The sequence below is a fragment of the Gadus macrocephalus genome, chromosome 19 (genome assembly GCF_031168955.1).
Source record: "Gadus macrocephalus chromosome 19, ASM3116895v1".
NCBI lineage: Eukaryota > Metazoa > Chordata > Actinopteri > Gadiformes > Gadidae > Gadus > Gadus macrocephalus.
In genome coordinates this window covers 4,823,483-4,847,106 of record NC_082400.1, presented here as the reverse complement: position 1 = coordinate 4,847,106, position 23,624 = coordinate 4,823,483, and the positions used below count along the sequence as shown (strand labels likewise).

Genomic DNA, 23,624 nt, shown 5'->3' with positions numbered 1-23,624 from the left:
TCACCCCAGGATCTCCAACCACTTACCTACCTGCCTACCTTCTTCTGGTTCATCTGCCCATCTACCTGCCTGTAACACTGTCGGCGTTCCCGCCTACCTGCCTGTAACGCTGCCGGCGTTCCTGTCAGTTTTTCCGCTAGAAGAAATTTGTGCCGGTCATGTGACCGGGAAGGTTTCATTTTACCGGTCAAATTGGAAAAAAATCGGTCGGATATTGTCTGTGTTTATTGCACTTAAAAAAATTGATAGGCAGGCTATATCAAGAAGAAGAAGAAGAAGTGTTTGATCATATTTTGATTCGCCATGGTTGTTAAATACCGGTACTCCGCAAAGCTTGCCGCCGGCTTTCGCTAGCTTGCCGCCGTTTAGTTCATAAACCTACGGTAGTCTATAGCGATCAATTTGAGCGAGTGCACGAAATGTAACAACTTATTTATTTTATCACAGGCTACGCTACAATCAAAACCCTCATTGTTTTACATGAATTGGCTAAACAAATTACCACTGTAGCATATTTAAACACAATTCAAATGAACACATTCATGCTGCTCAATTTAAAAGGTTGAATCTCCTCGTGACTGAATGTTTGTATACAGCGCGCATGCTGTATGCGCGCAGGGTTGATCCGCTCCACTTTTTTCTGTGGAGAACCAGTGCCTTGAATATTCCGCATGAACCCGGATCGTTTTCGCCCGTTTCGGCTCCATGTGGACGGGGCCTTATTTCCAATCGGTCATTCTGACCGGAGACACTTACAATTTTCGGTCCTCCTCATTTTTTTTCTGTCAAAGACCGGTAATTAACGGACAACGGGAACTCTGGTTCCTGTCTACCTGCCTGTAATTCTGCCAGCGTTCCTGTCTACCTGCCTGTAAAGCTGCCGGCCTTCCTGTCTACCTGCCTGTAACCAGTGTTGTGCCTAAATGCGTTAGATAGAACGATAGTTCATGAACTCGTTCATATTTTCGGCGAACGTGAACTGAAAGTACTGTATTACTGCCTGATGAACGTTTCTGTGAACTCGTTCATTCTGGTGTCTGTGAACGGCACGCTCACTCGGTTTAACTTCGTTCAATAGGGGGGTTATTTGTTTGTCAACACGGCGGATGCGCGCACAGATGAGAACGTTTGTTTGACTGGTTGACATGGTTATCTCCGTGTGGTTAATTTGCAGTTGCGGTGTTGTCAGCTTACTGTTACATTAAACTGTAATCAGAAAATGTGGTTGTATGCTATAGACCCTATAGCAGGGGTGGGCAATTGATTTTCCCAAAGGGCCACATGAGAAACACAGACTGTTGTGGTGGGCCGGACCAATAGGCTAAATTCAATTCAGCTCAATATTAATTTGATCTCTTTATAAAAAGAAGTAAAATGTAGGGTATTTGATAAGCTGTGACTGGTAAGAGTAAATGTTATGATAAGAATATGAAAATAATAAAGCAGACATGGTACAAATTAGTTAGTATTGAACTAACATCCACAAAAGCAATTGTGAAAAAATGTGCATGTTTTTACAATTTTTCAAAGAATAGCATTGAATGAACTTTATAAAGTGCTATCACTATTTCATTTGCTTTGTGCTTGGCTTGAACAAGTGCACTGAAATCAGGTTGAATGTTTGAGGGGGATATGCGCAGGACAGCTGACGGGTGATCATCAGTGAAAGAACATCCTGATTTGTTTGTTCACATTTCACCAGAGAAAGGTAGGTCGATCCTTTTTGGATCGACCTACCTTTCTCTGGGCATATTAGCGCAGCAGAATCCACCAAACACTCTTTCCCCTTCAGAAAATGGCTTACTTGCTACTTTTGTGGGATTTTGTGGGACATGACAAAGCGGGTCTTGGCTGCTGCATCCCTGGATATACAACACTTGGTAAAATGGCCTTGTTGCTTTTGCAGCTTAGCTAGCAAAGCTTCAGATGTCCGTGCCCGATCTGCATCTGTCAAGTTGCCGTATTTCTCAGCATGTTTAGTATTGTAGTGGCGATTCAAATTATAATCCTTTAACACAGCGACCTGTTCTCCATAATCTAACCACACGGATTTACATTTGACTTCAGTGAAACACTACTTAGAAGTCCATGTTTGTTTAAAAACTCGGCACTCTGTATCAACCTTTCTTTTTTCGCATGAGCTGACATTTTTCAGCAATAACAGCCATTCACGTCAGCGCTAAAGTCTCCTGTGAGTTCAGTTTGTGGCCAGCTCGTGGACGGGGTTCTTCTTCTACTTATTTTTAGTTGCGACTTGCAACCAGAGAATAAGAAGCTGCATACGTGCGCACAAAAAAAGCAACAAAAGTCGCCTCCATAATAAAAGCAGTTGAATTTATTTTTTTTATACAATTATTTACATTTGATTGTGAACGCCACACAGACCTCACGCGGGCTTGTTAGAAACGGCCAAGGGGCCGGATGTGTCTGCCCTATAGTATCTGTGGTATAAAGGCTGGGACGAATTTCAAATTATAAATATGTACACTTTATGTTGAAAGTACGGACCGTCCTGATTCCCATTGAAACAAATGGTGCGGTGATTATTCTTCAAAACGAGAGCTGTTAATTGTGAAAAATGAATTAAACTGTAATCAGACAACGCGGTTATATGCTATATACCCTAAAGTATCTGTGGTATAAAGGCTGAGACGAATTTGGAATTATAATTATGTACAATCCATTACGTTAGCTCTCTGGCTCATAGCTCAGTGGACTAGAATGCCTCCTAGAATCATTGCTTGTTGGCCAGAAACGGAAAGGGGGGCTGTTTACGTTTGGTTGTAGTCTTTTCGCTCGGTTCTCCGACTCAACAGTAGGGCTAGAACCGAGCGAAAAGACTAACACCAAATGTGAACACCCCCCCTTTCCGTTTCCGGCCAACAAACAATGAGTCTCCCAACAGAAATCAATGGGGTTTACAAAATGCGCTAAATGTGCAATAAAACACGATAGAAAATGTATTTCGCTACGATTCAACAACTCTATTTCATCCTATACAAACCACAAAGTGATCAAAATACCGGAAAAAAATAATATCTCACAGCAACATATTGAAAGAAAGAACTATGAACTACTTCATTTTTTGGAACTGTGAACTTAGTTCAAAATGTTGAATTATGAACGTTCAACTGAACTAGTTCATTTTAAAATTTGTGAACTGAACTTTGAACTTTGAACTAGTTCACGTAGAAAGTGAAATTTCCCAACACTGCCTGTAATGCTGCCGGCGTTCCTTCTACCTGCCTGTAACGCCACCTGCCTTCCTGCCTCTCCATCTCCCTCAACTCAGCTCAGCTGTGTCATCCGTCCTTGATTGTCCATCTCAGGTCTTCCCACCTCCGGTCTTTCCTACCGTCCTCATTCCCCATTTCCCCTACAATAAACCCCTGGCTAATCCTCTTCCCCCCATGGTCTGCTTCTGTGTTTGGGTCCCCCCGCGTTTGGGAAAGAACAGCTGAACCGCACATCTAACCCTCTGTTAGCTGTGGCTTGTCGATAGCCAATATAATCTAAGAAAGAAAGACAAAGTCCTACAGAATAGCTATAATGCTGCCTGCCTTCCTGTCTACCTCCCTAACGGTAATAGCTTTTATCCAAAGTTAGCAGTTAGGGTTAAGTGCTCAGGGACACTTTAACACAGCTAGGAGAATCTGTGTGTGTTACTACAGCTTACATAGGGTCACTGAGGAACCAGTGCACAATAAATCAAACCCAGCGTAGAGGTCCTGGGTGAATGTGGACTCGAAGGTGTGGATGTGTGTCAGTGTGTCTTTAGACCCATCAACACCTGGGGACACTCTGTAGAAGGACAGAGTGCCAGCAGGCCGGTTCAGATACACTCCTACTTTCTTAGAGCCAGCGGGCAGGAGACGTTTGTCTGTTTTTCTACCGTTGTAATAGGCACAGTAACGATCACCATGACATTCAAGACTCCAGGACTTGTTGTTGGATCCAAGCCTGTTGTCATAGCCCTCTCGGCTCCTGGTGATTCTTCCTCTGTGGGTCACAACTATCGAAACACCTCCTTTGCAAACTACCTCCCAGTAACTGCGGCCAGTCAGAACCTCTCTACACAACACCTGTCTCAAGGTATCAGATCTCTTTGGGTGATCAGGATACTCTTCAACAAGCGTCGCCTCTCTGTGCCCAGACAGAGAAAGTCGGCTGTTGGCCGTGTTTGGGTCCAGTGTGAGATCACAGGCATCTGACAAGAGAACAAGACACTATTAGGGGGCTGAAATTTGACTGTCAGCCATTTCATGGAGTCTGATTTTTTAAGAAAATAATTATTCAGTTATTCAAATAATGGGAATAACATTATTATTAATATGACCTAAACCACTAATAATAATTATAATAGTATTATTAATAATAATAATACAAATAATACAAATAACCAAATGCTAATAATTGTGCACTACTACAACTACCAATAATAATTATAATATACTCAAAATAATTAATTATAGCACTTAAAAATGGATTGATGATTAATGTTTATTTTTATTAAATGTACTTGAGTAGTATTAATATTATTGTTAATATTATTAATAACATTCAAATTAGATTCAGCAACAGGTTTGATTCACTGTTTGGTTGATTGATTGTGGAAACATCCACAGATACTTTTATCAAGTTTTTTATCAACAGTTCAATGAAGATCCATGATTTCAACCATCGATCTTGAATAATCAAACTAATGTGACTCTTACACTTCTGTAGGGCTGGTTTCAGTACTCCCTCTTCACAGTTCATCTTTCTGGGGGGTAAACAGATGGAGAGCAGCAAACTGAAACATTGACACTATGACCTGATGTATTCATTGGTTTGCAAGCAAAATGTACACAATATTATAATTATTATTAACAGCATAATAGGGAGAACATGGGTGTCCATTCTAATCCAAGGAGGAGACATTGGCACTGAGCTCTCCTCTCCATACCTGAGAATGTCAAGTTTCCAGGATTGATCCTCCCGGCCAGCAGAGAGCAGCGAGAATCCTGATTCTCCTGGAAAATTGTAGCTCAGGTCTAGCGCTTTCAGGTGGGAGGGGTTAGAGCTCAGAGCCCTGGCCAGAGAATCACAGCCTCCCTGTGTGACCAAGCAGCCAGACAACCTACACACACACAAACACACAGTCATGAATCTGTTTCATGAATAATGATTTACTATTTCATAATCACCTGTTCGAGTAAAACTGACCCGAGAGTTTCCAGTGTACACTGTGGACTCCTCAGTCCAGCAGAGAGCAGCTTCACTCCTGAATCCTTCAGATCATTGGTACTCAGGTCCAGCTCTCTCAGACTGGAGGAGTTGGATCTGAGAACTGAGGCTAGAGCTCTGCAGCATTTCTCTGACAGATTACAGCCAGTCAGCCTAAAATCAACATGAAGGTATTATCAACCCTTAAGGGCTATTTTGGCCATTTAGCTATAATTCATATTCCACGTAAAAAAAGATTAACCATATCAACGCAATGCATTCTTAAATTCAGCACAACCTCATCTATATTGCCGGACCAATTCATCCATCCCTTTGAGATACCGATTCAATGCACAGGGCATATTTTTAAGCAAACATTGAAAAAAAGATAAATAGATTTGACTTCAAAATTAAAATTATATCATTCGGAACAAACGGTTTGGAATCAATTAAATCTATGTCTAAGGCAAAAACATTATCATATAAAAGTTTGTTTGAGAATGGAATGGATTTGGGACTGTAGTCTTATGGAAGGACAGGTTGGACTTGCCGATCGATTGTGTTTGGATTGGTTGTCCAAAATCCTGTGCTATATAACAAGACAATCTATCGCCACTAGCAAATGTGTGTAGAACCCGAAGCATCTTAACGTATGTGACACCGCTATATTGGAGAGCCCAAGACTAGCCTGTAAAGAAATACAAGTGAACGGGGGAGCTGTGCTTGTTTATTTTCTCACTCCCAAACACATAAACCTATATTAAAATGACTCATTGAATTGGGTCGACAAATGTAAAAGTTATAGTGCTTTCTATCCAGAATGACCGGAGACGCCTTTACTGTTTACGGGCCAGTCTCTGCCTCTCCAATATGGCGGCAACGTTGATGTACGGTAAGGCCAATGCAGAGTCTATGTATATACAGTATGTCTACGTATATCCATAACGTTACTTTTTTACAATTATTCTTAGTCATAGACATGACAAAGTTATACCGACGGATGGAAAGACAGGGATGGGTTAACCACCTACACCAACACGCCAGGCCCAAATGATGTAACTCTCTCTTCCACCTGAGCCACTGCTGTTACACCACAATAGAAAATTCACAATCATGGCCCCATTCTGCTTTTTTTAAAGAAAAGGTTACATCGAGGATGTTTCTCATCTAAATAAGCATCTTATAGTATTAGTTATTATATTGAACACATTAAATGCTACTGATTTCATCAAACTAGCATGTTTAACCGCACATTAAATATAACTGACCTTAGACTTTCCAGTCTACAGTGTGGACTCCCCAGTCCATCAGAGAGCAGCTTCACTCCTGAATCCTGCAGATCATTGTTACTCAGGTCCAGCTCTATCAGACTGGAGGAGCTGGAGCTGAGAACTGAGGCCAGAGCTTCACAGCATCTCCCGGACAGATGACAGCCTTTCAGTCTTGTGAATATAAATACATATTTCATATTTAAAAGGATGACAGACTCTGAAAAATCCAGCGACTATTAACTTTTTTTTAGGACACAACTCAGATCCTTCCGTCATAAACACTGCAAAAACTTTCTCCGTCCTGACCTCTCCTCTCTGCCAATCACATATTTCCCTGTTCATCAAACAACAGAATCAAATTAAAATTCTCAAAGATGCCTATAACAAATACATTTTATGTGTTGAGTTGTTGCTATACAAACTATGTAGCAACAACTAAACGTTGTAGTATTATTGCAGGATTATTTAGGCTTGTAAATATTTATATATTTTTTTACTTTGACTATATTTTAGATTGCTGCTGTTTTATACCTATGTCAAATCTTCAGATATAATATGTTGTACACAACAAGTACAATAAAACTGACCTGAGAGTTTCCAGTCTACAGTGTGGACTCCCCAGTCCAGCAGAGAGCAGCTTCACTCCTGAATCCTGCAGATCATTGGAACTCAGGTCCAGTTCTCTCAGACTGGAGGAGCTGGAGCTGAGAGCTGAAGCCAGAGCTTCACAGAATCTTTCGGACATATGATAGCCATTCAGCCTGAACAATAGATAAGAACATGTTAGATCCCTCAATCTTGTATATGAAATAAATGCTTGTTCTGTAACCTGAATATTGATTTGAATGTCCAGTAAACAGTGCTACATTAGTAAGGGATAATCCAAGACAAGGTGTGCTGTCATCAATAAAGAATGAACTACAGGGTTATAAATTAGTGGATTATCTTGCTAATATCACAGGCATTTTCAAATCTCTAAAATAAATGATAGTTAATATGATAGATGATAGTTAATATATGTATGTGGTCAGTGCACCTACAGAGATGTTTTGGAGGCTTTGATCACTGGCAGCAGCCTGAGAAGACCCTCCTCTGAAGCAGAGTAGTCCTTCAGGTCAAACACGTCCACCTCTGATGACAGTAGGATGAAGGCCAGAGCTGACCACTGAGAAGGGGAGAGAGATTTTCCGGAGAGACTTCCTGATCTCAGGTACTGCTGGATCTCCTCCACTAGAGAACAGTCCCCCAGCTCATTTAGACAGTAGAACAGATTAATGCTTCTCTCTGGAGAAAGATCTCCACTTATCTTCTCCTTAATGTAACTGACAATTCCCTGATTGGTCTCTGGGATGCTTCCTGTCGGTCCAAGCAGGCCTTGTACGAGAATCTGATTGGTCTCCAGAGAGAGGCCCAGGAGGAAGCGGAGGAACAAGTCCAAGTGTCCGTTCTCACTCCGTAAGGCCTGGTCCACAGCACTCTGGCAGAGGAGCAGGAGATCATTTGCCTCAGAGGCTGGTGGTTTTTCTGAGAGCAGATTGACACCAGTTTTGATATAGGACAGAAAGACATGAAGGGCAGCCAGAAACTCCTGGATGCTCAGATGGACAAAGGAGAACACCTTGTCATGGTTCAGCTCATAATCCTCTTTAAAGATCTGGGTGAACACTCCTGAGTACACTGAGGCTGCTTTGACAGCAATGCTACACTCGGCCAGGTCTGCCTCGTTGAAGATCAGGTTGCCTTTCTTCAGCTGGGAAAAAGCCAGTTTTCCCAGAATAACAATGATCTCTCTAGTACTCTTTAAATGCAGATCTTTTCTCCAATGATACTTCCTGTCCCCTTTTATGGATTGCACCCTCAGGAGGTGGATATACATCTTAGTCAGGGTATTGGGTATCCTTTCTCCTCTCCTGGATGATCTGAAGAAGTCCTCCACAACTGTAGCAGTGACCCAACAGAAGAGTGGGATGTGACACATGATGTGGAGGCTTCGTGATTTCTTGATGTGGGAGATGATTGTGCTGGCCAGCTTCTCCTCTCTGAATCTCTTCCTGAAGTAATCCTCCTTCTGTGGGTCGGTGAACCCTCTCACCTCTGTCACCATGTCAACACAGTTAGCAGGGATCTGATTGGCTGCCGCCGGGCGTGTGGTTATCCAGATACGAGCGGAGGGAAGCAGGTCGCCCCTGATGAGGTTTGTCAGCAGCACGTCCACCGAGGTTGACTTTGTGACATCAGTCAAGATCTCGTTGTTCTTGAAGTCCAGAGGAAGTCGACACTCATCCAGAGCATGAAAAATGAAGACAACTTGGTGCTGGTCGTTTTGGCAGATTCCTGCTTGTTTGGTGTCATTAAAGAGGTGATGAAGTAGTTCCACCAAGCTGAACTTTCTATTTTTTAATAAATTCAGCTCTCTGAATGGTAAGGGAAATGTGAAGTGTATGTCGTGGTTGGATTTGCCTTCAGCCCAGTCCAGAGTGAACTTTTGTGTCAAGATGGTTTTACCAATCCCTGCAACTCCAATTGTCAATATTGTTCTGATCTTCTGTTTTTTTTGTTCATGTATGAGTTTAAAGAGGTCTTCACATTTGATTGTTTTTTCCTCTTTGGCTGGTTTCCTGTACGTTTTTTCAATCAGTCTGACCTCATGCTCCTTGTTGACCTCTCCACTGCCTCCCTCTATGATAAAGAGCTCTGTGTAGATCTTGTTCAGAGGTGTTGGCTTTCCTGGTTGAACTAATCCCTCAAACACAGGCTGGGTCTTTATCTTCAAAGTATTCTTGAATCTAGCCAGAGCAGGATGTTCTGCAGGTTCTGCAGGAAGAACACTCTGGAAAAGAACAAACATTGATGAGAACATCACTCTGAACTAACTGAGGACATCAGATCCCTAATGTCCTCTGGCTAGAACAGACATCCTGCCTGATTACGACCTTACTACAGTGTCACTTGTTTTCTATAGGAGTGTTTCCCCTATATGCATTGAGCAGCGGCGCACCGCCGCTACTAGATTGTAAGCGGCACTGCAAAATAAATAATTGCCTAAATAATTTCAAAAAAATAAATAAAACTACAACTGCAAGCAGTTATCCAGGGGTCCAAGCGATGTGCATTTCGCCGGCACAACGTGAAGCATGTATTCAAAACGCTACCGTGAACCTGTGGATATAAAGGTTTTGACTGTGAGAGGTTCGGTGTGGGAGTTTCGGCGCCAAACGCATTTTCCGCCATCGTTTCGTCATCGACGGTTGGATCAAAATAGTTTTTACTGATTTGCAATGCGAAACATATATTCAAAACGCTACCGTTTCGTCAACGATGGTCGGATCAAAATAGTTTTGCTGATTTCTTGTCATGTGCGTCTGCAAAGTTTGGTGTCAATTGGGCAAGAAATGTGTGAGGAGTAACGAAAAGTCAGTTAAGCTGTTTTCGCTTTTTTGCGAAAAAGATCTCAGACGCAAATGGGCGTGGCATATGCCAAAAGATGCAGCTGACTCCAGTGAATCTTTGCGTATAACGTTTTTGGCCAATTCCATTGGCCAATTTGGAGATATACAATGTCGTCGTTTTTGGCGCCGCCTTGTGGCGTAATTTTCCGAAGAGAATTTTCCTTTTCCAAATAACTCCCGCCCACATTAATAATTCTTAGCCATATTTTCAATATTGACTCGGGTTTGCCCCCCCTTTGCCTTAGCAGTTATTTAACTTTTATTTTGTTAAAAATAAGCCCCAGAATTCAACTCATTGTACATCTCATGCATTAATGATGCACAAAGTCCATAGAAGAAGATCAAACTTGAGATTGATGCAATATTGAAGGAGGAGAGTTCTGTCATGACGTTAAGAATAAAATTCATGTTGTGTTACAACCGTTAAATCTGTGTCTGTATTGCATATTCAAACCTTTATACCATTACATTAAAAAAAAAACTTTAGTCGACTAAGTCCACTGTAGATTTAGTCAACGAAAATCTGCTAATATTTAGTCGACTAAAACTAGACTAAGACTAAAAGATTTCAGATGACTAAAATAGGACTAAAACTAAATGGTGTGTTATTCAAAAGACTAAGACAAAGACTAAATCAGAATTTGCTGCCAAAATTAACACTGGCGTGTACCAGGCGGAACGTGAAGCTGATTCAGCTGCGCACACTTGTCAGTTCCTCCAGAAAAATGTGGTGTTTTTTTGTGATTGTTGCGGCCAAAAATCCTTGATTATGCGGCACGTTTTCTTAAAAAATGCGATGAAATATGAGGGACATTTATGCAATTTTTATGCGATGAAATTGCGGGAACTTGCAAAAATTGCAGGAACTTGCGGAAAATGCAGCTTTCCGATGACGTTCACGTCGCGTAATTCCGTCACTTCACAACGTACCCATGGCAACAGGGGGAAATGGCTGCTGTTGTGTGAAGTAAACACAGAATTTTTTTACTTTCTGCTAAAATATATCAGACTTTTTTGCAACGAAAATGCGGGGATTATGAAATCATGCAAGCCTCGAATATTTTGCGCGGAAATCGGCAATTTATGTGGTGAAAGTGCGGCATATTTGAAAAAACACAGCCTTCGGCTGATTTTTAAAAGCAAAGATTTATAAAGCAAAGATTGCTTAGAGGTGTGCGTACGCAGGGTCTGAATATTTTTGGGCGCACGCAAAACTTGGCTTTTGGGCGTACGTACACTTTTAGTAACGATCCCACGCACAGCTTTATGAATGAGACCCCTGGTCTTAGCAGATACCTTGACTCTGTTAGTTGTTATGTCATATGGAAGCTCAATCTGTACATTTTTCGCCAGAAATCTCACCAGAAGTAACCATTTAAAGGGTTATTTTTCCCATTTTTCTTCCGGGGGAGCATGCCCCCGGACCCCCCTAGTGTTACTAGGTTACCAACTCACAGCACCACTGCTACCAAAAAATCTAGGGGATAGATTCAGATATAGATTCAGCTTTCCAACCAGTATCAAGAATAAAACTTCTGAAACAGGTTAACAAACTATCTATGGATAAACCACACAGGTTACCAAACTTTGTATATATATATGTATATATATAATGGATTTCAGTTGCATTAGTTGCATTAGATTTACATGTGAATAGCTGTTCATGCCGATAGCCATCTCCCCGTATCTATTCTATATTTTTAGCTGTAAACAAAGTGTAGATGTTAACCGTAGATCTGCGTTTATTTAAAAATGTTTTGATTATTAAGGAAAGTCACTCAGGTGTCTTTCCTTACATGACTCAACGTGATGTTGAGTTGACATATCCAACTAATATTTCCCCATAGCAATTTAATATTTTAAGGCTAGTTGCTTTCTGTAACATTTAATTTTGCATTTTTATCAGAAATTGATTATCATATCATCCTCTTTACACAGAAGTACACAAGTTACATAGTCGTGCATCAAGAGTAGTGAGTGGGGTTTTGGGCGCAATTCCAGGACTAATTCTGAATTGCGTCATTTCATGGGCCCACAAATTAAGTGGTTTGTTAATTTACAGCTCATTAAAAGGTCTTGGTGTTCATTTACACACCTTGGAGGTCTGCTCTGTTTCATCATGCTGTTCAGAAGGACCACTGGTAACCTTTGACCTCTTCTGGTGTTGTCTGTTGACAAAAAAACACACAGTGAAACACACACACACACACACACATAAACCCAATACCCTTTTCCAACTGTTTGTTAACTTTTTTCCATTTATTAATATGATAGTTCAATATCAGTCTAGCTTAATATTATGTGTTACTTTGACAAATGGCTCATGCCCGTCAAAAATATAACGCAGTGTTTTCCACACAGACGATTCCCATACATTGAGTATTTCTAAATGATCGATTCGTGACTCAGTATTTGGGATGTGGAAAAAAAACTAAAGAAATACCAAATACTCAGAGACATCTCTGGTTTAATTGCGCTTCAGTTAGGCTGTTGTTTAGGGAAGGGTCTTGACCAAGGAATGGCTCTATAGACAGGAGTGCTGCTGCCCGAGCGCCTCCCGAGCAGGTAAACACAGCTCGACACACGGGACAGATACTGCTGATCGCGTGGTTATTACCCCGCCTAACATCGCTGTGATTCAGATTGTGAATCTCTGTTGAAAGTCCAAAATTGTAGTATTGTAAAACGTTCAACCCCCCACGAGTAGAATCAAATTCTTTGGGAAAAACTAATGTACAGTAGAGTACGATAACGTCATGAGGCTACAAAAACGTTCAAAATGCTGTAAAGATTATTTGTAGCATGAGTTAACATAACATTATCTATAGCTGTTTGGGTAGTCCACTCACAAAAGTTGGCCAATTAAGGAATTTCCTTCACATGAAATTACATAATATGACTAAACATGACCAAAGGTAATGTAGATACATTGCATTAACTCTGTGGTGAATAAGACCACTGGCAACATTTGACCACTCCTGGTGTTGTCCGTGGAGAAAACATACATACACACACACACACACACACACACACACACACACACACACACACACACACACACACACCCACACACACACACACCCACAGAATCACAAAAACACACACCCTCGCCCGCATGTGCACATAAACACTTAAGGATGATGATCATATTTTTCAAGACTATTGAACATCAGTATCAGTAGGATCTGATCATAGTCAACTGGTATCTTTTCAACATCTGTTTGAAACTCAGATTCAGAAAACGTTATTGATCCCAAGAAGGGTAATTAATTTGCAGCTTACCCAGTCCTGGGTCCGGGGCTGTCTGCTCTCTCCTGCTGGACACTTCTGGAAGAACAAGAACCAGGATTTATGGATGTTTGATAGAAGCTGTATCTTTATAATATCTGGTAAAGCCTTACCTCTTCTCAATAGACTGATTTCCATCTTTAAAGTTAGGAGGTTTATCCATGGACAAGTCACTCTTCATGGAGACACAGCTTGGTCCAGGGGAGTCTGCTCTCTCCTGCTGGACACTTCTGGAAGAACAAGAACCAGGATTTATGGATGTTTGATAGAAGCTGTATCTTTATAATATCTGGTAAAGCCTTACCTCTTCTCAATAGACTGATTTCCATCTTTAAAGTTAAGAGGTTTATCCATGGACAAGTCACTCTTCATGGAGACACAGCTTGGTCCAGGGGAGTCTGCTCTCTCCTGCTGGACTCTTCTAGAAAAACAAGAACCAGGATTTATGGATGTTTGATAGAAGCTGTATCTTTATAATACCTGGTAAATCCTTACCTCTTCTCAATAGACTGATTTCCATCTTTAAAGTTAAGAGGTTTATCCATGGACAAGTCACTCTTCATGGAGACACAGCTTGGTCCAGGGGAGTCTGCTCTCTCCTGCTGGACTCTTCTAGAAAAACAAGAACCAGGATTTATGAACGTTTGTAATTCTCTTTGTTAAAGTTATTTGAAGCATGATTTTGACCATGGATACGAGCGCTGGGCTAACCCACATAACATTATCTATAGCTGTTTGGGTAATCGGCTCATCTAATGGCAAGTTAAGCAATTTAATTTATGTACCTTTAGTCACGTGACTAAACATGACTAAAGGTAACATAGATAAAACTTAAAGACATTAACTCCATCGCGAACACTACTGGTGTTGTGCGTGGAGAAATCACACACATACTGAACACACACAAACACACACACACACACACACACACAAACACACACACACACAGACACACACACACAGACACAGACAAACACACACACACACACACACGCACACACACACACACACACACACACACACACACACACACACGTGCGCACACACAGACTATTGAACATCAGTATCGGTGGGATCTGATAATAACCAACTGGTATCTTTCATTGTCTGTTTGAAACCAAGATTCAGATTCTGTCGACTTTATTGATCCCAAGAAGGGTAATTCATATGCAGCTTACCCAGTCCTAACACACAACTTAAAATACTTGTAAGACTCACAGACAAGTCAAGATAGTTATATGTCAGAGGCTACAGATCAACATACATAGGTCGGTACAAGGAGACAAAGAGACTAACACCTGTTATGGTTCATAGAAATAACCAAAATTAAAGGGTTGTAAGAGTTGTTTTAAATAACTTCTGTCTGTGTTTACAGTTTTTCAGATTCAGATTCAGAAAACTTTATTGATCCCAAGAAGGGCGATTAATTTGCAGCTTACCCAGTCCTGGGTTCAGGGCTGCCTGCTCTCTCATGCTGGACACTTCTGGAAGATCAAGACCCAGGATTTATGGATGTTTGATAGAAGCTGTATCTTTATAATATCTGGTAAAGCCTTACCTCTTCTCAATAGACTGATTTCCATCTTTAAAGTTAAGAGGTTTATCCATGGACAAGTCACTCTTCATGGAGACACAGCTTGGTCCAGGGGAGTCTGCTCTCTCCTGCTGGACTCTTCTAGAAAAACAAGAACCAGGATTTATGGACGTTTGTAATTCTCTTTATTAAAGTTATTTGAAGCATGATTGTTTTGACCATGGATACAAGCGCTGGGCTAACCCACATAACATTATCTATAGCTGTTTGGGTAATCGGCTCATCTAATTGGCAAGTTAGCAAGTTAAGCAATTTAATTTATATACCTTTTAGTCACGTGACTAAACGTGACTAAAGGTAACATAGATAAAACTTAAAGGCATTAACTCCATCGTGAAGACTACTGGTGTTGTCCGTGGAGAAATCACACACATACTGATCACACACCAACACAAAAGCACACACACACACACACACACACACACACACACACACACACACACACACACACACACACACACACACACACACACACACACACGCACACACACACGTGCACACACACACAGACTATTGAACATCAGTATCAGTGGGATCTGATAATAACCAACTGGTATCTTTTCATTGTCTGTTTGAAACCAAGATTCAGATTCTGTCTACTTTATTGATCCCAAGAAGGGTAATTCATATGCAGCTTACCCAGTCCTAACACGCAACTTAAAATACTTGTAAGACTCACAGACAAGTCAAGATAATTATATGTCAGAGGCTACAGATCAACATACATAGGTCGGTACAAGGAGACAAAGAGACTAACACCTGTTATGGTTCATAGAAATAACCAAGTTTAAAGGGTTGTAAGAGTTGTTTTAAATTACTTCTGTCTGTGTTTACAGTTTTTCTCAATCGTTTAAACACGTTTTCTGAAACTACAGCTCAATTTCTCAAATCTCTAAACACTCACCTGAGAAGAGTTAATCATTTTGTCAAAACTACACAAATTCTTCTCAAAACAGTTTTTTTTCCACCAAACACTAAACACAGCTATCAAATGAATATCTCTTAGAGAGCATCAATTAAACAATGGTGTGATCAATTCAAAACACTTCCATCAAAATGCTATTTACATTTTTGCCTTTATGAGGCCATGTTACATATTCGAATGTATACAATTGTTTAGAAATAGCTTTATTTTTTAAAGTTGCAATCAGGTGGTACATATAGTATAAAAACTGTTGCCATATTGTAATACAATACTGTGAATAAATCATATAAATATTGCATTGACACAATCGTATCAGAATAGGATACAATGCATATTTGTCCATCCAATAAGCTCCAATGGGCTAAACTCACAATCCCAGCTTCCCAGAGTCATACTGTACACCTATAGTTGATGCTGCAACATTGTTCTGACAATACACCCATGTTACCTATTTTGGTAAATTACAGTACAGTACTGTAATTGCACTGATAATTAAAATGAAAAACACTAGTTAGAAAATGTTTAGACTGTCTTTCGGGGCAAATATATATTTTTTACTGTAATACAGTCAAATGTTCAGCTGTACTGACTGCATAAAAAACTTTTCGTAGGCTACCAAAAAATAAAAATAAGAATATAAATTAGGTGAAGCAGATCTACATGTAAATCTGTATGTATCCCACCTCCAATCCTGATCAGGCCTAATGACCATATCTACAACACAGTAGTGCTCACCGAGTCCTCTTTAATGCTCTGACACATGATTCAAGTGTTTAGCCAGTTGAGTTTGAACAGGTGAGAAGTGAGTTAGACTTATTGTCAATAAGTTGTTGCGTTTTGAAGGCCAGTGTGATCCAGGTGAACCAAGTGTGCTAAATGATGAGGTTTGTTCTTAGAGTTTAGCAAAAATGCTTAGAGTTTAGCATTCTGGAGTCTTGTAGTTGATATATGACCTTCACGTTTTCAGAATTGTTTGCATGGTTCCATTTTATGTGTGTATACAATCGAGAAAAACGATAGCCTGATTGTGGAAGGAGTGAAGGACTTAGTGTAGCGGTTTGTCTTGCTTAGAGGAACCTTGTAACGCCAGCATGAGGGAAATGTATAAAACTGTATAAAAAATCTGCAATTGAGAAAAACAAAACTGAAACTACAACAACAACAAAAAAGTTTCATTTTTCATTGGGACAAATAAATGGACCTAAAACGACAATTCCAGTATTAAACAACGCCGTCTTCTTTTCGATGGCTTTTTATTACAGCCGATGAGTTTGATCGTTAAAGAGAGCAATGTTTTATATGACATTCACCACGCACTGTGTCTTTATACAATAAGGGTAGTCTGCCGCTGCCCAGACAGAGGTTTACACGGGCACAGGACTCCACACACACCCTGCCACTGGTGTGTCTTGAAAACAACGCCACTTGCAATTGGAGAAGAGTGGAACGTTCGGCGGAGGCTGGCAAAAATGTCTGATTTCACTCCATTTTAGGTACAGTGAGAAAATGGGAAAGTTGACTACTAAGTGTTCTATTTCATTCCTACTGACTGCCAGAGGCGGTGCTTCAGCACTGGATGTTCCATCTCGCGCATGCGCAGGTCGAGTAATTATAACAACAAAGTCACCTGTGAAACCTGGGTGACCCGAGAATGTCTATATATTCCACAAGATGGTCAGGGTTTCTGGGCAGTGCCTTCGGGTCCTCAGACCCTGGAGAGAGAGGGCCAACAAGGGCCAACCCCCCGGAGAGTGGAGACTCCATCCAGAGGTGGTGGGCATGATTTGGGATAGGTATGGCAGGTTAGTGGCAGATCTCTTTGCTTCCGAAGAGACGACCCACTGTCCCCTTTGGTTCTCCCTGACGGAGAGGACCAGTCACCTAGGACAGGACGCTCTGGCTCATGCTTGGCCAGACAGCCTGCTTTATGCATTTCCTCCAATTCCCCTTTTACTGACAACGCTGGACAGGGTCCAGTGTGGCACTCACAGCCTACTTCTGGTGGCTCCACATTGGCCAGGAAGGCCATGGTTCCCAGCGTTACTAAAACCCCTCAACGGAGAGCCTTGGTGCCTCCCAGAGAGACAGGACCTTCTGCCTCAGGTAGGCGGACGCATATGGCACACAAATCCAGGGTGCCTGCGGCTGTGCGTGTGGCCCCTGAGAGTCAGGACCCACTGCTGACGTCTTGCGACCAGTCAGTGGTCCGTACCATTTTTAGTTCAAGGGCACTCTCCACTACGTTGCTCTATGCAAACAAGTGGAAGTTGTTTTCACAGTGGTGCGTGGCACGGGGTGAAGTACCAGAGACTTGCTCAGTGGTAGTGATACTACACTTTCTGCAGTATGTGTTGGACAACAGGAGAGCTGCTTCTGCCCTCCGCATTTCTATGGCCGTGATCTCGGCCACACATGCAAGGGTGGATAACCAGACCGTAGGATCCCACTACCTAGTCAGGCAGTTTCTTAAGGGAGCCCAGAGGCTTCAACCACCACGATCCCTGAGGGCACCATCATGGGACTTGCAAGTAGCTCTGAGGTCCTTATGTCTACCCCCATTTGAGCCTCTAAGTCAGGCAGACCTGACGCGGCTGTCCATGAAGACGACATTCCTCCTTTCCATTGCGACTGCAAAACGGGTCGGTGAACTCCATGCCTTGTCAGTGAGCCAGGCGTGTTTGCGCTGGCACGCAGATGGGTCAGGAGCGGTGCCGAATCCATCCTTCCTTCCCAAACGATTGTCTCCCCATCATGTAAACCAGGCATGGCCAACTGGCGGCCTCACTCAGTCAGGCCCGCACATAATATAAAAAAAAAAAAAAGAATAATAATAATTGATCGAGTTACAGAAAACTCGGTCAAGAAAGATGAGAAGAATTCATAGAATTCGAAGGCAAACCCATGCGTCTAGTTTGCTTAGAAGCGTCATCAGTCATTAAAGATATCCAATTAAGTCGCCACTACAACTACTACAACTGCTTGTTGGGTTTGAGTTCATTGAGTTGTTGCACTTAATGTTGGGCCACTGTTTTTCAGTTTTTTGACTCAGTTTTTTGATTTTTGAATGATGATGTATGTGAGTCCTTTGCACTGATAAAAATACTGAATACATTCATGTGGCTGTTTGAGCATGGAAAACATGAAATTAATGTATGTTGGTTCAATTAACATACCGTACATAGGTTATGATTCTGGATGATTTTTTAGGTAGTGGCCATCCCCAAAATGCACCAGAATACAGGAAATCATATCTACCAAATTCAAAATTGTGTAGCTTCTCTCAGCTCACGTTTAGTTGAAGTGTGCAGTCATGTTGCCCTCCGATGGTTATGATGAAAAATGTGGCCCTCTTTATCATGAAAGTTGCCCATCCCTGATGTAAACCAATCAATCGAGTTGGCTGCTTGAGGTCTTGAATGCATATAGAGCACAGGGGCTCCCTGTGCCCTTGGCCGTTAAGTGCCGCTCTACCAGGAGTATGGCTACATCATGGGCTGCCTTGAAGTGGGTTCGACTTCAGGACATTTGCTCCGCGGCTACATGGTCCTCATCATGTACGTTTGCCCGATTCGACAGGGTTAATTAATGTTGCTGCTCCTCATCCTGTGGCGATGGCTGTCTTGTCGACGGCTTCGAGCCCATAATTAGTGAGCACTTTTCGTGACCTTTTTGGTATTAGTCATCCAGTGCTAAAGCGCCGTCAGTAGGAATGAAATAGAACGATAGTTACATATGTAACTACGGTTCTATGAATTCCGGATGACCGCCAGAGTTCTCTGTCACTCAGACTTCTCAGATTCCGCGAGAAGATCCAGTTTGAACAGATCCTCGGGTGATTTACGGAATATATATATATATTCTCCTGGTGTGGTTCTCCAGCTGCACCAGGGCCGAAAAGGAGGCCCTCCACAGAGTGGTCAAGGCTGCGGGGAGGATCATTGGGAAGAGCCTCCCAGAGATCTCCACAGTCTTCACCTCCCGCTGCCTACGCCGGGTGAACAACATCCTAAAGGACCAGGTCCACCCAGCGCACCATCTCTTCCAGCGACTGCCCTCCGGACGGAGATACCGTTCCATCCGCTCCAGGTCCAGCAGATTGACCAATAGCCTCTATCCAAAGGCTGTCAGACTGCTGAACGAACAACCTGGCCCCCGCACCCCCCACCCCACCCCCTCGGTCATATAACTCATATAACACTATTTTCCATCTATTGCAGGACTGCAGCCCCCCAACCCCCCTCACTCTCACACATCACAACTATGGACTGGACTTGGCTGCATTCTTATTCAAGTTATTATTGTTATTTATTTATTTACTTATCTATTTATCTTTTTTTATTTTTATTTTTTTATTTATTAATATATTTATATTTATATACTATGCCAGTGGTGATGCTCTAAACTTAATTTCGTTGATTAACTCTGTTAAACAAGGACAATAAAGAATCTGAATCTGATTCTTGGGTCACCCAGGTGTCACAGGTGGCTTTGTTGGTATAATTACTCGACCTGCACATGCGCACGATGGAACATCCAGTGCTAAAGCACCGCCTCTGGCTCTGGCGGTCATCTGGAATTCATCGAACTGTAGTGACATACGTAACTATCATTTTTTCTTTTACGAACACATTGGCTACAAAAGAGTCCCAGTAGCCGATCTTATTGGCAGAGCATAGTCTACGTTACGTTAGCTTGAAGTCTCTGTATTGCTGTATAGGCTACTAAAGGCATAATTTATCTTGCTTTGCTAATGTTGTTCTCTTTCTTCCTTAGACAGCATCGACATTTCATGGAGTGGATACTGCAAGGCGAGAGACTTTGGAGTGGCAATCGCCTTGTTTTGCGAGCTTGTGTTGTCTAGGCCATCAGAGCTAATTACCCAGCACAAGATGGTCAGTACCGTGGCTACCAGGGGACAGTAGATGCTCAAGATGAGATTTGACTATTTTGACTCTAGCAAACACATTTTATTTTTGTAAATAATTCATATTTTTTCATGAATAAAACTTAAAATGCATGTTGGTTGTTGTGATTTCTTTACTAACACAAGTGCTGTTATACTAAAGTAGGCCTACTGTATAAGATAAACACTTATTTCAACTGGGGAGAAAAGGTTGAGTACAAATACTTGATATGCTGAGCTACTGTAATTAGCAAATGTTTTTATGCTGTACAGTAATATACAAACAAAGTCTAAATTAGTCAACGTATCAAGGGGATATGTTTACCCAAAGTTTGCTCCTGCTACCACTCGCGCCAATAGGGCCTGTAAACAGGCGGGCAGGGCGAGCGCAATGCATTGTGGTAGTTGGAGGATTTCTGAGCCAGAGGGACCATAAAAACACTCTTTCTACCTTTTCTCAGGCTAGGATGAACCAATTTTGAAATGTTTGTAAATGCATAATACATAGAATTTTTTAATGCATAATTCCAGCGGTAAAGTAGCTCTTTAAGGAGTTAGATATCTGCAAAAATCAACGAGAAATTCAGTTTCACAATTGCTTATTTTCTTACATTGGAAAAGTTAATGCATTTGAAAATGTTCACCTTTTTTTAATTCAAACGTGTGCCCCTCCACAAGCCCTCTTGTCGTTGGGCTTGAATGTTAAAAATGCAAATTAACACATGAACTCGAGGAGAGCATTAGGTTTTACAGATCTCCGTCTCACCTCTTAGCCGTTCTCCGGTGGTCATGATCCTCAGACTGAGTGGTTTCGGAGGTAGGAGGTCCCCCCTCTCCTCTCTCCTCGTTCATAGTAGACTGGCGACCTGAACACAAGCCCAACAGCAATGAGAGTAGCGCAACATTTCTCTGTGTCCAAGCAGTTTCATTATCTACATCCAGGAAAGCCATTAAAAAGTGAAAGGGAAAGTGGTTCTATACTCATTACGATACTGATCGTAATGATTTGCAGGATAACACAGCATTACCTGTTTTGACGTGGTGGATGTAAACTCTTTCTGAGTAGCCTCTACAACTCTTAATGTACTATATATTGCTGAACATATTGGTGTAATCAGCTGGAGAATGGAACCTTTCTATACAACAGAATATGTAGCATATCCATTCTGTGTGGAAACGTTTTGTGAAATCTGACTGTGATGCTACTTAAAGGGAAATAAGTGCAATGAGTTAAAAAGGAGAACAAAGAAAATATTGTTGTGTTCGCAAGCAAGTTAATTATGAAAAGGTGTCCAAACTGAGAGAGTTTATGTTATTCTCCTCTTTAAGGTGGTTGGTTACATTCTCATTTACATTTACTTCTTTATAGATGGAAAAGTACCCTGCCAGCCCCATAGGGCAAACTCAATATTGTCCTTTTTGACAGTTGGACAATGAAGCCAAATATCTTTTGGACGCATTAAGTACTCATTGCTTCTCCTTTTTCACATTTGTAGGCATGCACACACCTCAACTTACCAGTACCTATTTTGGTCAAACAACATACGGCTACATTTTGATAATTAAAAAAAGCCCAGCTAGATTTACATTGACAACTTTTTCATTTGTGTCCACTTTTAAGATGGACAAGAATTCTAAATAAATAGTTTCTTGCCTGTTTCTGTTTTAAGCCTGCAGACACACAAAGCTTATTTTAATAGCATATTAAATAGATGAGAAACATATGATAGTCACAATGAAATAAGATAGCGGGGGTATTCAACTCGAATAGAAAGTTTTATTTTCCTTTGTTTGTTCAAACCTTTATGTTTTGACACATAATTTCGTTTCACATTAGCACTTTTTATTATCCTCGTCTCTGTGTCACTCGTCTGTACCTCTATCTCTCGCTATCTTTCTTTTTCCTTCTGCCTTCTTTTCCTGCGTCACTTGCCTCTAACTCGCTGAGAAGTATCACGTGGGATGGCGGAAAAGAACCCCGAACCTCAACAGACTCAGGTCAACGAGCTCGCCAGACTGTCCAACGACCAATAATCTGGTTGGTGTGGCAGGGCCTCATTGAACTCTGGTTGAAGTCGGCGTTATTTATAACTAACTAACTAACTGCGCCACTCCTCCGGAGCGCGCAAACACGCGCGCTAACACACACACACACTCACACACACACACACACACACACACACACACACACACACACACACGCACACACGCACGCACGCACGCACGCACGCACACACACACACACACACACACACACACACACACACACACACACACACACACACACACACACACACACACACACACACACACACACGATAGAAATTACTTTGGGCCATTACGCAACCATATTAACGGAACAAGTGTCCACGTTTTATCAGCTTCTTTTGAAATCCTCAAAATAGTTAAAAGCAGGCCAAATATTATCGTTTTACGTGATCCACAAGGGACACGTAAGCCTAAGAGGAAATCCTTCGATCCTATTCCCTCGTTATTTTCGTGGTTTAAGAAAGATAGGGCCTGTATCACATCGATATTTTAGTACTTTGGATAATTCTGAGCCTCTAAGTGCCAAGATAGCGATACTGTATGAAGAATAATAAACAGCAAAGTGTATACATTTAGATTCTCGAATATAGCACACCTACCTTAATTTCGTGCTAGAAGAAAATGCGCACGCCTCGATTTGAAAGTGAAAGTAAAATGCGAGGGGAAAGAGATTTTGTAGATATGATATATATATGATATATATATTGTTGTTTTTGGTGGCAGAATGTTTTAACTGATAGGAGTACTGGAGGCGGAGCCCATCCATATACTAATATTTACAGATTGAAGCTAAGTATTTATTTCAAGACAGTATTATGCTTATGCCATAATGGTATAAATGATGCCATGTTATGCCATCATTTATAACGTAGTCCTTCATCGCTATCCTGACTAATTGTTTTCTTTTGCCCACCAGATATGATTAGAATCAATAAATGGA

General features: G+C 41.4%; 1 protein-coding gene across 50 annotated transcripts in view; it reads right to left on the bottom strand.

The window, feature by feature from the left end:
• Nucleotides 1-23,387, bottom strand: part of LOC132447368 (NACHT, LRR and PYD domains-containing protein 3-like) — a 60,200-nt gene extending 36,813 nt beyond the window's left edge. For 22 of the 50 annotated variants that reach the window (XM_060038013.1, XM_060038021.1, XM_060038018.1 and 19 more), the window contains exons 1-8: nucleotides 23,284-23,387; nucleotides 21,402-21,501; nucleotides 14,772-14,888; nucleotides 14,653-14,697; nucleotides 13,709-13,825; nucleotides 13,518-13,634; nucleotides 13,327-13,443; nucleotides 13,208-13,252 (exon numbers count right to left, since the gene is read on the bottom strand). In XM_060038013.1, the coding sequence (XP_059893996.1) occupies nucleotides 13,208-13,252; nucleotides 13,327-13,443; nucleotides 13,518-13,634; nucleotides 13,709-13,825; nucleotides 14,653-14,697; nucleotides 14,772-14,888; nucleotides 21,402-21,487 (644 nt within the window). In that variant the 5' untranslated portion in view covers nucleotides 21,488-21,501; nucleotides 23,284-23,387. Of the gene's footprint in view, nucleotides 1-65; nucleotides 4,208-4,715; nucleotides 4,763-4,945; nucleotides 5,120-5,205; nucleotides 5,380-6,473; nucleotides 6,648-7,063; nucleotides 7,238-7,516; nucleotides 9,307-12,020; nucleotides 12,094-13,207; nucleotides 13,253-13,326; nucleotides 13,444-13,517; nucleotides 13,635-13,708; nucleotides 13,826-14,652; nucleotides 14,698-14,771; nucleotides 14,889-21,401; nucleotides 21,502-22,512; nucleotides 22,734-23,283 lie in introns of those variants that run through there. The other 28 variants (XM_060038049.1, XM_060038056.1, XM_060038055.1 and 25 more) reach the window with 21 other exon arrangements.
• Between the last annotated feature and the right edge of the window lie 237 nt (nucleotides 23,388-23,624).